This window comes from Echinops telfairi, unplaced genomic scaffold (assembly GCF_000313985.2).
Source record: "Echinops telfairi isolate 266 unplaced genomic scaffold, ASM31398v2 ScPeMD7_31;HRSCAF=116, whole genome shotgun sequence".
Taxonomy (NCBI): domain Eukaryota; kingdom Metazoa; phylum Chordata; class Mammalia; order Afrosoricida; family Tenrecidae; genus Echinops; species Echinops telfairi.
Window position 1 is genome coordinate 14,342,029 of NW_022103928.1, and position 15,886 is coordinate 14,357,914.

Genomic DNA, 15,886 nt, shown 5'->3' on the forward strand with positions numbered 1-15,886 from the left:
CAAACTCACTGCCACCGAGTCAATCTGGACTCACAGCATATCCATATAAGTAACACATGTGTACATACCAGATTTGAAAAAGTTAATGGAAAAATGGAATTAAGCCTCCACCCCCCACCCACCCCCACAAAGTTTTGAAGCCCCTTGTATAACACTCAGAGGAACCCTGGTGGCATACTACAACATCAGCATTTAGGGAGAAAATGAGGCTGTCGATTCCCGAGAAGAGTTACACTCTCAGAACCACACCAGGGCAGTTCTACTCTGTTCTATTGGGTTCAGGGCATTTGGTTACTATAATGGGCAGAAATGGCAACATTATGCTAAAGTTCTGGCATGTCATGCATGCTCTGCCTACACTGTATATGTCTCCTAGCATCACTGGAAGTGAATTTTGGCTTTGCTCAACCTCATATAATAGTCTGGAAATGTTACTTTTGGTCATATTTGTATAATAAAGGTATAAGTCATGGTCAAAAAGTCATGGACCCAGTTTGGTAGTAACTAGGGAATCAGAAAATAAACAATTGATGGGGTATGCTTGCTTTAGGGTAAGGTGACCAGATTTTAACATTGGTAAAGCGGGACACCATTGACTGGGGGGTGGGGGTGGGGTGGTTCTTGATTAAAAATTTGGTCTATATAGAGCAACAAAAATTTTCATAGAATGCAAAAATAGTATTCTAATATATATTTTTAATTTCAACATAAGTATAATTTACAAATATAATATATTTAAAAATTATTTTATTCTTTGGCATATTTCTCATTGAGTGAATTTTTTTAGTAGATTGCTGTCATTGTTTAAAAGGTCATGAAAATTTTCACAAGAATTTGTTAAATTATATTTCCACACATAAAACGGTTTTCAAAGTCTGAACACTTAATTGTGGATTTTCTGATGTCCACACTTTATTTACCATAGAAAAAAACGCGTTTAGTCGCAGCATTAGTTCCTGGTAAGGACAGCGCGTATTCCACAATTTTTAGTGCATTATTGTATGGAACATGGTTTGTTTCAAAATGATGAAATATTTCTAACCATTTGTTCTCTATTGTGATTTTCGCTGATGCCCAAGATCTAACCTTTTCCTCATCAATATATATTTTTAATAACAATACCTCATTAAAAAGATCATTTTTGGAAATATTACTATATAGGAAATTTTGAGTAATATGATCGAATGGTTTTTGCACATCATTCCAGTACTGTCTGCTAAATTCAAGAAAATTTATGTATTTATGTATTGTTCTTTATGTATTATATATTGTTCATTAAGTCCAAACAATGGTGGTCAAGTTCTAATAACTGATCAACAATGCGAACTTTGATAAGCAGTTCTCAACAATTATTTGTTATTAAAGTTTAACATTATAAAATTAACAAAAATAATATAAAACTCATATCCTGGCGAAATAGCCACATGGCAGCCGAATGCCATATATTCCCTTCCCACTCTTCTGCCGTTCCCTAGCTTGTCGTGCATTCTTTCCAAAAATCAGGACTTTTTAAAAATGCCACGGGACGCGGGACAAATTGTTAAAAATCGGGACTGTCCCGCCCAAAGTGGGATGTCTGCTCACCTTACATTAGGGCAATGTTGGCCAGGTTGAGAGCAGTGAAGTTCCCTGTAGCTGACCCTGCCCAGGTCCACTGGGCAGGATATGGGTGAAGAGTGCTGGTGCTGTGCATGGGGCTGGCACAGCCCAGGCACTGGTTGGTATTGCTGTGGGTAGCACTGTTGCCAGTGGGCCATGGTGGCAGGAAGGTGCAGATTGCCTGCCTGGGCTTGGGGGACCCTCAAGCAGCAAGTTGAACCCATCTTTTCCTAGTGGGGGGCCTTGAGACCCCTCTGAATTCACAGCTCTTATGCCCAATAGGTGCCATTATAGTGGGTGAGACATTCAAACAGCCCAGGCTTGGTAGATGGTGGGTGGGATGTGTACCACTACTGTGGTGTCCTGGCATAGCATGTTTGAGTGAGTGGCCTTCCTGTCTGATATGTGCAGGGATATACACTTCCTAGGTAATATCAGCTGCTCTGAAGAGGGATATTTCCAGGGTGGAAATGATAGGTAGGAAGAATAGGGATAGAATGCCTATGTTAAACAAAATTTAGCTGGTCATGTCCCAACAAAGGGGTTGGAAAGAAATCAGGCACACAGTAGACACCTATGGGGACAATCCAAAGGTACACATGTTTAGACCAAGGTCACCTAGACAAAGGTGAAGGTTAGCCTGGGCATACACACACTAGGCACCAGTGACATCATGTCACAGGTGCGCCTGAACTTAGCCACTAGGATATGCCAATACCCTCAACCACGCTCCCCACCCCAAGTGGGGATAGGAGTTGCTAAATAGCACAGACAGGTGCTCCCTTGCAGGTGGGAGGGTGGAGTCTCTCCCGGATGTGGAGTGTGCACATGCACTCTCAGGGTTCAAACTCGCTCTTCTTTTTTGGTTCCGGGACTCCTCTTTTCAGTTCTGTGAACTCCTCTTAACAGCCATTTCCCAGGTGGTTTTTCCAGTTCCCCTGAAGTGGCCATTTTCAGTTGTGACCTCTCCCATGGCCTGCCAGGCGGCCTTGTACACTTTCCAGAGATAGCATGTACTATCTGAGACTGTACTACCCGGAAACTTCCCTTTCCCTCATAAAAGTTACTTGGATTTACAAAAGTGCTTCTGCCACGTGAATTCTTTCAGCATTGAGAATCAAGAACGGTGGTAAACCATCCCAGAAGCCTCACAGAAACAGTCGTTTCTCCTCCATTGGAGAAAGGAGCTTGCAGAGCAGGAAGGAATCCTGCCCAGAGAGGGGCTGCTTTACAAACTCCACGGTTAGATGGGCGACAATCACCAAGACCAAGACTTACCATTAAATCCTGTGGACATTAAAGAAGGAAATGGAAGTCAACTGGTGTGTAAAATGATTGCTGTAGGTTGCCTATTAAGACAACACGGGGTTAAAAAAATAAATTAGTTTTTAAAATAATAAAAACAACACTGGGTTGCTTGGCCTAAAATCTGAACACATTCTCTGTGTAAAAACTAGTGTTTTACTTGTTTTTCCAAACCGACAACTGCCATCAGCTGATCCTCCCTCAAATTGACCAAGTAGGGTTTTGAGGCAGTAAATCTTTATAAGTGTGGACAAGCCCCCACCAAAACAAAAACACAACAGCCAAAGAACACAAACCTAAACTCACTGCCATAGAGCGAATTCTGATTCATGACAACCCTGTAGGACAAGGTAGAACTACCTCTGTGGGTTTCCAACCTGCAACTCTTAACGGAGGTAAAAAGCCTCATTTTTCTCCCATGGTGCTGCTAGTGCGTTTGAACCGCACACCTTGCTGTTAGCTTCCCTCTGAGAGGGCACAGTACTTGTCTGGTCACACAGATGTTCAGTGAAAACCTAACCACCAGAGCCCAACTTTCAACACGACCCCTAAGGCTTAAGACCTTTTGTGATTCCTGTCATGCAGCTCTCTTATCTAGCATTTGGAATCTCTCCTGTGACTACACATGAGCAAATCCAAACCCAACCCACTGCCAGCCAGTCTATAGCGACCTTATAGATAAGACAAGGTAGAATTGTCCCTGTGAGTTTCCAAGACTGTAACTAGAAAGCCCAGTCTTTCTCCTTGCTGGTGGATTTGAACTGCATATCTTACAGTTAGCAGCCCGAAGCTAAGCACCAGGGCTCCTTGAAGATGAACAAGCAGGTTATAAATTAATATTAAGAAAAAGAAACTGCTTGGGAGATTCTTTACCGACCAGGCCAATTGTAGCGTGGGATAGGGCATATTTCCTGTGAGGTTGTTGTTTTCGGTGTGTGACCCCTGAGCTCACTCCCGGCCAGACAGGAGCACTGCCACCACGCCCCAGGGCGGTGCAGGAGGTGTCCCAGACCCAGGGGCTGCAAATTCTGCATTCCGAGAGGTGCGGCTGCGCCTACGCCCCGGAGGGTACGCCCTGTCCTTCTCCAACCTGGTGGCGATTTTAATCTCCTGGCCTTGGGGCGGGTCCCTAGACTTCCGCCAGGAACTTCAACCCAGGGCACACAGATTCCAGAAGTCTTTTTCTGGAAAGGCTGTTTAGAAACTATGCCTCATTTAATGGAAGAATGCCGGACCTGCTATCCGTTTAGCGGCTCTCCCTCGCCTGTAGAGGGGACTTCCAAAAGTTCGTGGAAAAATCCCACTATCTTTTAATTCTGCTTTCCCATGAACTTTTGGAAGCCCTTATACATTTCCCTGTGTCCTAACTAGTTAACCCCAAACTTGAAGGGCGCGAGTGTCCCTATATGGGCGTGTGAGGCTCAAAGGGATCCGGGGGCCTTGGGACCTCTGCCGTTCCACTCCCCAGAGGTTGCAAAGCCACCAGCCCACCCTCCCAGCAGAACCCGCCACCCTGGCGCTGGGTGGGCGAGGCGCCGGGGTTGCGCCTCCCGGTGGGTCTCTGGGGTTTACAGAAAAATGTGGCCTGGAGCTAGGGCGGGGGGGTGGGGGGCGGAGGACGCGGACGGACCCAGGAGGCTAGGAGCCGGAGAACCTGGCCTGCCTCTGGCTGAGGGCGGTAGGTGGCTTAGGGCCAGCGTGAGGGCCAGCGCCAGGATGTGTGTGTGTGTGTGTGTGTGTGTGTGTGTGTGTTCCCAACCCCCACCTGTTTGAAATGGTTTTAAAATCCCGAAGTCAGATTGTTTTAAAATGTGCACACAGTTGCAGTGAAGCACGTGCGCCCCCACCGCCCACCCCTAAACGGATCTGTAGGGTCAAAGCCCCTCCGAAAGCAAAGGCGTGTGAGAGGGGTGTGTGCAGAGAAAGGGGGTAGTTGGTCACGGTCTACATGAGGTCGGCTTTAGGACCCGTCGGGAAGCACGTTGGAATCTCTCAGGGAGGGAGGGGTGGGGCGGGCTGGACGGCCGGCGGCCTCCGGGCGCATGCGCGCGCGTCTCCTCTCGCCGGCCGCTGCGCTCCGCGGCGCGGAATAGAATGAACTGTAACAAAACAAGCTGAGTCTTTGTATCTGCTTAAAGGGGCCGCGGGCACTTTCCTCTTTCCCGCTGCTCCCCGCCCCCCCACCCTCCGCAACCGCGTCTCCAGGGCTCCCAGCAACTGGGCCAGCAGGGGTTTCGCTCACCCTCAGGACCAGCCCGCCGGCGAGGAAACGCGAGCGCCAGGGCGGGAGGCAAAGAGGAGACTCCGTATTTCTAAAAGGCAAGAAAGGAAGGAAGGAAGGAAGGAAAAAAATCCCCCGAGCGCCGTGGAGTGGACTTTGGTCCGGGCGAGCGCGGTCGGACGCCGGAACGTGCACCGGGAGGCTCCGGAATGCAAACAAAGCTCGCGGGCGCCCGTGCAGGGCTCGGGGGGAAGCCCGGAAAGTTTGTTTTATGATGGCTTGAGTGCGCGAGTGTGTGCAGGGGAGCGAGGCTGCCAACTTTCTCTCCCGTCGCGCTATCCGGGAGGCGATGGCTCGCCTATGAACCGGCGGAGGCTCGGGGGCTTGTGCTGGGGGGGGCACCTGTCTCGCCTTGCATCTTCTTTTCTGGAGGAAGGGAACACCTCATCATGTCGAAAGTGATCCAGAAGAAGAATCACTGGACCAGTAGGGTTCACGAATGCACCGTGAAGCGGGGTCCCCAGGGCGACCTGGGGGTGACGGTGCTGGGGGGAGCGGAGAACGGAGAGTTTCCGTACGTCGGAGCGGAGGCGGCTGGGCTTCCCGGAGGCGGCGGCGGCGGCGGCGAGGGCCCGAGGCTGGGCGAAGGGGAGCTGCTTCTGGAGGTGCAGGGGGTCCGAGTGGCCGGCCTGCCCCGCTATGACGTGCTAGGAGTCATCGACAGCTGCAAGGAGGCCGTCACCTTCAAAGCCGTCAGACAAGGTAAGCCGAGGCGCGCCTCTGGGGGGCGCCCCCAGCAAACCGCGAGGCCTGCGGGGTGTCCCTCGAACCTGGATTTCCCGCTTTCTTGGTGGCGGTGCAGCCTAGAGGGGAAGTTGGGACTGTGCGCCCGGGCGCGGGACTCCCACCTGCCCCCCGAAGTTGTTGCGAGATTGAAGGTGGTTTGTCCACCTGCGTTTGGAAGAGGGGTCTGGGCGGGTGTGCGCGGGGACCTGGGGGTCACTTATCCTGAGCCTCGTTTGCCAGCCTGCTCTCTCGGCCGCTTAGTGCAGCTCCATCTGGCCTGTGCCCCGAGGAGAGTTGGGGTACTGAGGCAGGGACAAAGGTGGACACTTGTCCAGCTCCTCGGGGAAGGGTTGACTGGGGCGCCACTGCTGATGTTCTTCCGCCACTTGTTTATTTCCCGTCTGGAAAGTGGGTGTGCGGGAGAGAAGCCTCTACCAGAAATTTAACTTCACCCCCCCCACCCCCCACCTCCTGGGAGCTGCCTCCGGTATGACCGCCTGGCGGTTCCTATGTCAGCCGCTTGAAGATCCTGCATTCACCCCACAGCCGATGACGCATGTGTCTCCGCCGGGTGGCCCTGTGCTTGCCGGGAGGGGTGGGAGCGTCGGAATTTCATTCTTCGCTCAAATTTAGCCTAGTTGTACGATGTCGTCATGATCATGATCATGATAGCTGCTATTCATTGATGTTTATAAGGCGAAGGGCTCTGGGCACTGCTATATTTGTAAGATTTCATTCTGATGTACAGTTTTAAGTGAGTTGCTCTTATAAACCCCATTTGACAGATAAAGGAAACCGGGACTGATTGGTTAAGCCACTCGCCAAAGGTCCTATGGCTCCCAACAGCCTGACTTGAACTGCCGAACTTGAGCACCGAGGAGTGGGAAGGAGATGGGGCCACGACTCTCAGGGACTGGAGAGGCTGATTTGCTTCAGGGAATGGGCCAGATTGTTCTTTCAGTTGGCAGTAGAAAAGGAGTCCATTTATCAAAGGGTGGAAGACGCTTTTGATTGGAGGGATGTTGGTGGGACTTGCTTGTTGCTTTGATGCAGGCAAGTGGAAGTCTCAACATCAGCCCGAGAGACGGCTGGAGTCTCTTAAAGACGTCCCTGTGAGACCAAAGCCCATGATGCAGCTCTCTCCTTGCCAGTGCTAAAGGAGGTGGCATTGTTGAGCATGGTGAAGAGTCCCCAACATGCATCTGCCAGTGGATAGCAGCTGGAGGAATGTGTCAGAGGAAAGAAGGACCGGTCAGGCTTCTTTTGGAAGCAGGTGTGTTCCAGATGCAAGGGAAAGGGAGACCAGAGCAGGAGCTCCACCTTCCAGTAGCTTTGGAAAGCTTTGATCATTTGTCCTCAACTCAATGTGAATACCTTCCCCAGGAAGCCTCTCTGCTCCCTGCCAGGCCGAACAAATCCCTCCTCTGGGCTCCCTTACTGTATAGTATACCTTGTGGTTTTCAGATTCAGTTAGAGCTCTGAATTGGGTCCCTTCCCTCCTCTCCCAGCTCGTAAGCTCACTGCAGGGAAATAGTGTGCCCCAGGCCAGTGCCTGACACATGCGAAATGATCAATAAAACAGAATTGTTAATGTGTTTGAATTGGATTTGGGTAGGTTAGTACTTGTCACCAGGGACCTGGGTTATTATAATCAATTCTTGATAGAATTGTTGAGAAAACAACAGCCACTGGTCTTGGTTTAGGGGCATTTTGAAGAAAGGGGTAGCAGAGGGACAGGCAGGGGTGTCTGACCATCTAGTGGTGTCCAGTGGAACCATGGGAACTTGTTTCCAGTGTACAAAATATTGCACGAAGCTAGGCTTCCTCCTTTCACTAGTGATCAAAGAGCCAGGAGACATCACCCGGGATGGCCTCATTAGGCAGGGCTGGTGAGATAATCAGGTGGGTTTGGGACTCAGTCCAAGGGGAACTATAGTGACTCGGGACTATTCTGTGCCCAGAACAATGTTCGCAGCAGGTTTGGGTGTGTGTAAGTGTCTTTGTCATGAAGTAGAATAAAAATGTTGTCCGGGAAGCCCTTCCAAATGACCTGGAATTCACTCACACATGGAAGCTGCTACAGATGATAATGACACAGGCAACAGTTAGCTCTTCCTATGTCTCCATTTCCAGTGACGACAGCATTGGAAACCACTTCGCCAGTCTTCTGTCCCCTCGTTCATGTGGAGAATATGGTTTAAATGATGTGACACTTTGCTGTGACTTCGTTACTGTGTCTTAATCAGATCAGATAGGCTCATTCTTGTTGTTGTTAAGTGGCATTGAGTCGCCTCTGACCCACAGCGACCCTCTGCACAACAGAAGGTAACACTGCACAGTCCCGTGCCAGCTTCACAATTGTTCCTATGCCTTATGCTCATTCTTGGTATGTGGCAAAGAAAGATGTTATTTCTGTATTGCCCACACCTCGAGTTAGCCATGCCAGCAACGTGGGTCGCCCCAGAGACCGTCTGCATAGAAGCGACATGGTCTTCTTGTGCAAGAAGATTCTGCTGTTTCTATTTCATGGCAGCTCTTCTGGAAAGATGTATGAGCCAAAATAGTATAGCAAATGGCTGTAGAATCAGGGTTGGATTGTGAAGGAAACAAGCTGAACGAATCTGCATGGTTAGAGTGGATTCATTTTAAATGGAGAAGGCTGTCCTTTTTCAGAAGACTACCTACCTGCACACACACACACACACACACAGATCTTAAGTGTATATATAGTTTGTTGAGTTTTGACAAATGGCTACACCTGTGCTATCTCATCATTCTAATCAAGTACGGTCCATTTCCATTGCCCCAGAAATATCTCTCATGTCCATTACCCCTAAATTCTCCCCTCCACTCCCGAGGCAAATACTATTGTGATTTCTTTCATAGAATGCAAACAAAAATAATGCAGACTATAATCTTTTGTGTGGTTTTTTTTTTTTTGATTATCAAAATGTTAGGGAGATTTTTTTTTAATTGTTGAGTAGTACTCTATCATATAGATATAGCGGTTTCTTTATCCATTTTATTATTTGGGGACATTTAGGCTTTGGTTATGAGTAAAGCAGCTATAAATCTTCTGTTGCTACATCTTTGCCATTCTGTTGCTGATCTGTCTTTTGAATTTTAGTCATTGGGCTATGCATTGAGCTGCTAACCAACAGGTCAGAAGTTCAAACCCACCAGCTGTTCCTCAGGAAGAAGATGAGGCTGTCTGTCTGGTCCTGTAAAGATTTAGTTTTGGAAACTCAAACTCACTGTCATCACGTGGATTCCTATTCACAGGAACCCTATGGGACAGAGTAGAATTGCCCTTGTGGGTGTCCGAGACTGTACCTCTTAATAGGAGTAGAAAGCCTCCTCTTTTCTCCAGGAGCATCTGGTGGTTTCGAACTGCTGACCATGTGGGTAAGCAGCCCAACTAGCAAGTCTTTATTAAGCACTAACCAGGACCTTTGTTAAACAAATGTTTTATGTCTAGTCTGTTGTTAAATGCCGTTGAATAGTGACCTGGTGAGACAGAGTAGCGCTGTCTCACAGGGTTTTCTCGGCTATGACCTGTGCAGAGCAGACCGAGACATCTTTCCCCCATGGAGCTGCTGGGTGAATTCCAAGGTTAGCAGTGTAGTGCTGAGCCCCTGTGTTGCCAGGGCTCAGTTCTTACGACACAGGGGGCTCAGGTGTTGGAAACAGGGGTCAGAGGGTTTGCGGTAACTTTCCCAAGGGTCAAACAACAGGTGGCAGAAGTAGAGCTGGAGCTCAGTTTGATTGGATCACCAGGTTTCTGATTCCAAAACCCCTGATCGCAGTCAGTTCCTAGGACTGTGGGTCATAAAGTGTGGTTCCTAAATGAGTGGCATTAGCATCTCCTGGAAGCTTGCTAAGATGGAATACCTGTGCCCTGTCCCAGCCTTACTGACTCAGAAACTAGAGGATGGAGCTTGTGGGGTGCTTTAAGAAGTCCTTCAGGTGGTCCTGATGCCTTGTCAATTTTGAGACCCATTGGAACTGTGAATATACCATCAAATGAGGCAGGTGACATGAGGACAAGCCCTGCCAGCTGGTGCTGTCATCTCTGCAAGACACCTCCTCTGGGCCTCAATTACTTCTGCCAAAGATAAGTGGGTGTGCCCCTTCCAGGCCTCTGCACTCCCGAAATGTTGCGATTCCATGAATAACCCAGACACCAAAGATCTAAACTCGTGTGATTGTCATTTCCGGAACTGGTGCATTATAGGTCATGCTGACATATTTTTGTAGGTGAATTTTGTGGTTTTGCAAATTACCCAGAAACTCAAACCAAGCTCCCAACATTTTTTTTTAAAGAATGGAAACAGCAACGGGGACAATTTAGGAACCCAAACACCACCACCAAACCTTCCCTCCTTCTAATCAGGGCATGGGGGCTCCGTGCAATTGGATATACTTCTCATGTTTTGTTGTCATTGTTTGGTTTTGTTGATGTCTGCTTTGACCGGTTGGGATTTATGTCATTCCATTCTCATATTCAAACACTGTCTTCTCTTGCTTGGTTTCCCTTGAATTCCTGCATTGGAGTTTCTGCTTCCTCCACCAGTGGACTCCTCCATCCCCTTATGTGTACCCCCCACCCCTATGATCCTGAGGTTGGCTCCTCTCCTTGCAGTTTCCTCAGATCACCTCATTGATCCCCTAATGGTGTGTTGCTAAATGCTTACCATCTGGTTCTCCGTATGAGCCCTGGTTTGTAGCATAACTGGAGTTAGGAAGCAATATATAGTTGGTTCTACTGAGCCACGGTGATATAGTGTTTACTCATTGGGCTGGTAAAGGCAAGGCCAGCAGTTCAAAACAGCGAGCCTCTCTTTGGGAGAAGATGGGGCTTCCTACTTCCATAGAAAGTTACTCTGTTCTATAGGGTCACTATAAATCAGAATCAACTGGACGGCAGTGAGTTTGGCTTTGGCTTTGGACCGAGCCAGTAAGGAGTGAGCCCCATCACACAGCAGACCAAGTCCCAAATAGCTCCTTGAGTCACAGGGGAGCCCTTTGTCCTGTTTGTTGTGTCTTCACAGCCTCATTACCATCTCCTATTATCTGCTGCTGCTTCTTCATTGTCTGTCAGCCTTCCCAAGGCAATGAAAACAAACTTGTCTCTCATCTCATCCTTGATTTCCTAATACCAAAAATAGTACCCAAGGAACCCTGGTGATACAGTAGTTAAGTGGTTGGCTGCTAGCCAAAAGGTCAGTAGTGGGAACAGCTGCTCTGTGGGACAAAGATGTGGCAGTCTGCTCCCATAAAGCTTTAGAGCAGTGGTTCTCAACCTGTGGGTCGCGACCCCTTTGGGGGTTGAACAACCCATTCACAGGGGTCGCCTGATTCATAACAGTAGCAAAATTTCAGTTATGAAGTAGCAACGAAAATAATTTTATGGTTGGATGGTCACCACAACATGAGGAACTGTATGAAAGGGTCGCGGCATTAGGAAGGTTGAGAACCACTGCTTTAGCGCCTCAGAAACCCTACGGGAGTGGCAGTCCTAGTCTGCCCTCCAGGGTCACTCCAAGGTTAGGTCTTTGGTAAGATAAACCTACTACTATGGAGTAGGATTCCTACTTATAGTGAGTGACTCTGTAGGCCCCAGTAGAACTATCCCAAGGCTATAAAATTTATGGAGAAGAGGTGGGCACTGTTGGGTAAGCCTTGGACTGCTAACTGTAACGTCAAGGGTTCAAACCCACCAGCTGCTCTATGGGAGAAAGATGAGGCTGTCTGTCCTGAGAAAGATTTACAAAGCTTTGGAAGCCATGGATAGGGTCACTATAAGTTTTGGAATCAGTTGATGCCAACTTGATGGCAATGTTTACTGAAGCAGGGCTGCAGGTGGGTAAGAACCACTGACATTCTTGATTGGTGCAGAGTTCAGCACTTAACCCCCACACCACCAAGGCGCTTTTAGGGGGGAAAATAGCACCTGGCCAAGTGTTGGGTGAGTGAATGAATTTGGGGGACTATATCATCCTTTTATTGCTCTTCCACTCTGACTCAGATGACAGATGTAAATTAGGCCACATGTAACATCCTTCTACTGTTCCCTTTCCTTACTTTTGACAGCTACTTTGTTGGGATCCCAAAGTTTTTGCTTCTGATCACCAGGTTTCTGACCATCAGTTCTGTCCCTGGGTCTAATAATTGATTTTTAAAAATAAAAGAAAGAAAGAAAAGAACTGAACTGCTATCAAGTCAACTCTGACTCCAAGACCATAACTCTTTAGGGAGCAGAAAGCCTCATCTTTCTCTTGCAGAGCAGCTGGTGGTTTCAAACTGCTAACCTTGAGTTTAGCAACCCAATGAGTAACCACTGTGCTACCATACTGGGGTATAAATGACTGACCAGGTCTACTGGGTTCTATTAAATATGTCTACAGTCGGTCCCAACCAAACTCTAAGAAGTGAGTCTCTAAACGTGAGATTGCAGATGTTCGGCAGGTGGGGTGGCGTTGAGGGACTTTCTGTGTGACATTGATGCGGGGCCTGCTTTGTGTCAGTGTTCCCAAATGGCATTCCCCCTCCACTCTCCTACAGCATTGTCCCCATGTACAGTATTTCTGGCCTACAGGAAACGAGATATTTTCTACAGAAAGAAGTTTGGTTTCAGTACTCCCTTTTAACACAAATTACGTTTTGTGTCTCTGTCATTTGTAATAATTTTTTAGTCTTTTCTAAAAAAATCAGTTTCTCTTTTTGTCCTTCATGCCAGAAGACCCCCTGTCCATGCAATATTTTTAGGTCACAGTGTGGAACTCCCCACCACTTTGAGGGAAAGGAAGACAAGGACAGACAACCCAGCTTGTCCATTGTTCCTGTGTCCACCCTTTACTATTGGTTGTGTTGCTTAAAAATAGATGATCTTGACCTTAAGATGCAATGGCGTACAGTTGGCTCAATTCGTATGCTGGCATTCATTACCCAGCCAGTTTCGGGTGGCAGAATTGATGATATCCACCAAAGGGAATTAACATGGTTTACAAGAGAAAACATTCTGACATCTCCTTACCACTAGGGTTTATAGGAAGGATGTTGCTTTATAAGCTATGGTTATTTAATGCAAAACACCAGTCTCTGATGTTAGGGATTCTTCCCTTGAATTTCTCTATACGTGTAACAGGATATACTGATTTTGTATACACTGAGAATAAAGGCTGTCAAATTCGTTAAGGGCTGACATTCACGTCCTGAAAAAGTAGGTTACTGCCTTACTGCCTGTGTGTGTGCAGTTCCCATGTGAGATCTGTGGCCTTGGAAAATCTGTGGTAAACACCAGTGCTTTGCTGTTCTGCGCCCCTATGGATGTCTGAATCGATAGGCTATTTCTGGTGAGGTCGTTTGCATGTTTCCATCCTTTGATGACAAGAACAAACCGATCATTCTATTCCTGCCTTTTAGGGTCCAAAGTGTTCTGGATGTCAGCTCTGCTTAGACTTTCTTCTGTGACGGCTTGTGGCAAAATTAGAAAATGTAATTTGAGGAATGTCTTATGATTAAATAATAATCTTCTCTTTATAGCTAAGTAATTAAAGAATGGACTATTCCATTATTTATAATCATTTGTGTACTCCCTATCTCAGTGTGTTAGACTGGGTTTTTATCACGCAAACATCCCAGCCCAGTTCAGCTCAAGTCTTTAAGCCTGATACCAGTCTTTAAGTCCAATACTCATCCATAAATCACTCTTTAGATTTCCACAGCCACATGCAATGCTAAAGGATGCAGGGACGTCACAGGTTGGTGGGTGCAGAGTTGTGTGGATCCAGTGGTGGTATGTGCCTGGCATGGCTCGCTCAGGTATCAGCGTAGCTACACATGGCTTGTCCACAGGAAGACCAAGGCAGAGAGAGAGGTGGCCCTCCTCCAGGGAGAGGAAGTTCCCAGTATCCTCATGAGAAGGTCACACCCACAAGGAGGTATCATCCGGCTGTGACCTGATTGACAGGCTTGACTCCACCCCTTCACTCTTAATATCCTCAAGTTGACACGAGCTTATGTAACTACCACACCTAACTTGAAAGTTGAAGTCTAAAACTTAACTCATAAGTGTGTGTGCGGCGCCCCCCTCCCCCTCCGTCCCGGCTGCCCCATATGTGATCTGGGCTATAACGTTGGTTTCCTCTCCCCATCTGTCCCCTGTAAGGAAGCTTGGTGGCACATTGGTTATGCACTAGGCTGTTAATTGAAAGATTAGCAGTTTGAACCCACTTAGTGGCACTTCTGGAAAAAGATCTTTCGATCTTCGTCCATAAATATGACAGCCTGGAAAACCCTAAGGGACAGCTCTGCCCTGCTACATGGGTCTTGGGGAGCTGTAAGTGACTGGATGCCACCCAACAACAGTCACCTGCAAGCCCTTGCGTAGCTGTCTGAAAGTCTTGCTCCCTAGCCAACTTTAAGTCTTTCTCAAATGTCCACTTTCTCCGTGAGGGTCTCCCTGGTCACATTATTTACATGCCATCGTGCCTTATTTCCCCTTCCTCGCTTGATTTTTCTCCATGGTCTGGGGGCCATTTTCAATCACTAAGTTGATTGATTTTACTTGTCCCTCCCCTAGAATATGAGTCCCCGGTGGGCAGGGCTGTTGCTTGTTTTGTTGCGTCACTATATCCCCTATGCCAAGAAGAGCGCCTAGTACTTCGTTGCTAAAGCATGTGAGTAACTGCTGGATCGTCCATTGTAGATTTGTGACCTGAAATCTCGCCTGAGCTCAGGTGCCACTAAAAAGTCTGGCATTTGAAAAGCTCTGAAGATTTATGTAATGTTTGATAAATCAAATTAAACTTGGTAGGTGTCTACAGTTTAGCGTCTGATGGCTGGAGCTCAACCGAGCTTAACTGATGGCTGCAGACATATTCCTGTCAACAATGACCCCTGTTGGCCTGCTTCAATAGGCCTTAGGGGTATCACAGATTTAGAGCAGCATCCTGCCCAGAGTGACGGGGATCTGCGCCAAGGCTCACCCTTCACAGCACGGTGAATGGGCCTTCTGGCACCAGCTTTTCTGTGTAGGACTTTTCTGGGCTGCCGTCTCAAGTCTCACAGGAATGAGCTATGCAGGAAAGTTGCGTATTCATGGTGAAGGTATTGCTGTGCCATTATTGTGGATGGAGGAATTTGTGTGCACCTGGAATGGGTCACAATTATGTTTCCCACAATAAGGTTAATCTTTTAGCCCATTATGAGGCAAGATTCTAGGCTCTCCGTATGGACAGTGACATGATGGTGCAATTAAAAGGCGATTATACCCTGAGTGTAAGCCGTGTTTCACAATTATTGCTAGACACAATGTCAATAGGCTGCAATGCTGCCTGTATCATAGTCTACAAAGACCAGTTTTTTGATGTGCTGTAGGTTTGCTGGTATTAGATCCAAATTGGCGTGGATTAGAAGTCAGACTGTTCCACTTATTAGCTGGGTCACAAGATATTTTGCCTCTTTGTACCTGAGTTTTCTTGGTTGAAAACTGTGTGTGTGTGTGTATATGATACTTATAATACTTAGCACCTAGAGTCTATTGGGGAAGTCAAATGAGATGAGTTCTGTGAACCCTATGGCACGGGGCCTGACACAGTGACATAGTGTGTGCTCAGTAAATATTGACTTCTGTTATTGCTCGCTTTCTGTATGAAAATACTTGAAAGAGAGGAAAGGGCCTCTTGAGAGATGGAGATTGTGGGACACAGTTCCCTGGAGAACTTTCCAAGTTGAGAATTCAACCCAGTACCAAGCACAGACCCGAGAAGGGTTTTATTTTTCTGCATGCTTCAGATGCCTCTTTGTTAAAAGTCCAAGACTGGATTCGTTCACCCAAGTAGGTTGGAAACCTCTAGAGCTCACCCTGTCAGAGGTCAAACCTCTAGGAGCCAAAGAGGTGAGTTATGACTAGTGAGACATTTCACATAGGCAAAACATTACTGTGAAATGTGTAGCCTTACAAATAAAGGA

The 15,886-nt window shown here is 47.5% G+C and overlaps 1 protein-coding gene across 17 annotated transcripts in view; it reads left to right on the plus strand.

The window, feature by feature from the left end:
- The first annotated feature begins 5,144 nt into the window (after positions 1-5,144).
- Positions 5,145-15,886, plus strand: part of MAGI1 (membrane associated guanylate kinase, WW and PDZ domain containing 1) — a 758,591-nt gene continuing 747,849 nt past the window's right edge. For 13 of the 17 annotated variants that reach the window (XM_045289920.1, XM_045289922.1, XM_045289924.1 and 10 more), the window contains exon 1: positions 5,147-5,887. In XM_045289920.1, the coding sequence (XP_045145855.1) occupies positions 5,575-5,887 (313 nt within the window). In that variant the 5' untranslated portion in view covers positions 5,147-5,574. Of the gene's footprint in view, positions 5,888-15,886 lie in introns of all 17 variants that reach the window. The other 4 variants (XM_045289931.1, XM_045289933.1, XM_045289932.1 and 1 more) reach the window with 1 other exon arrangement.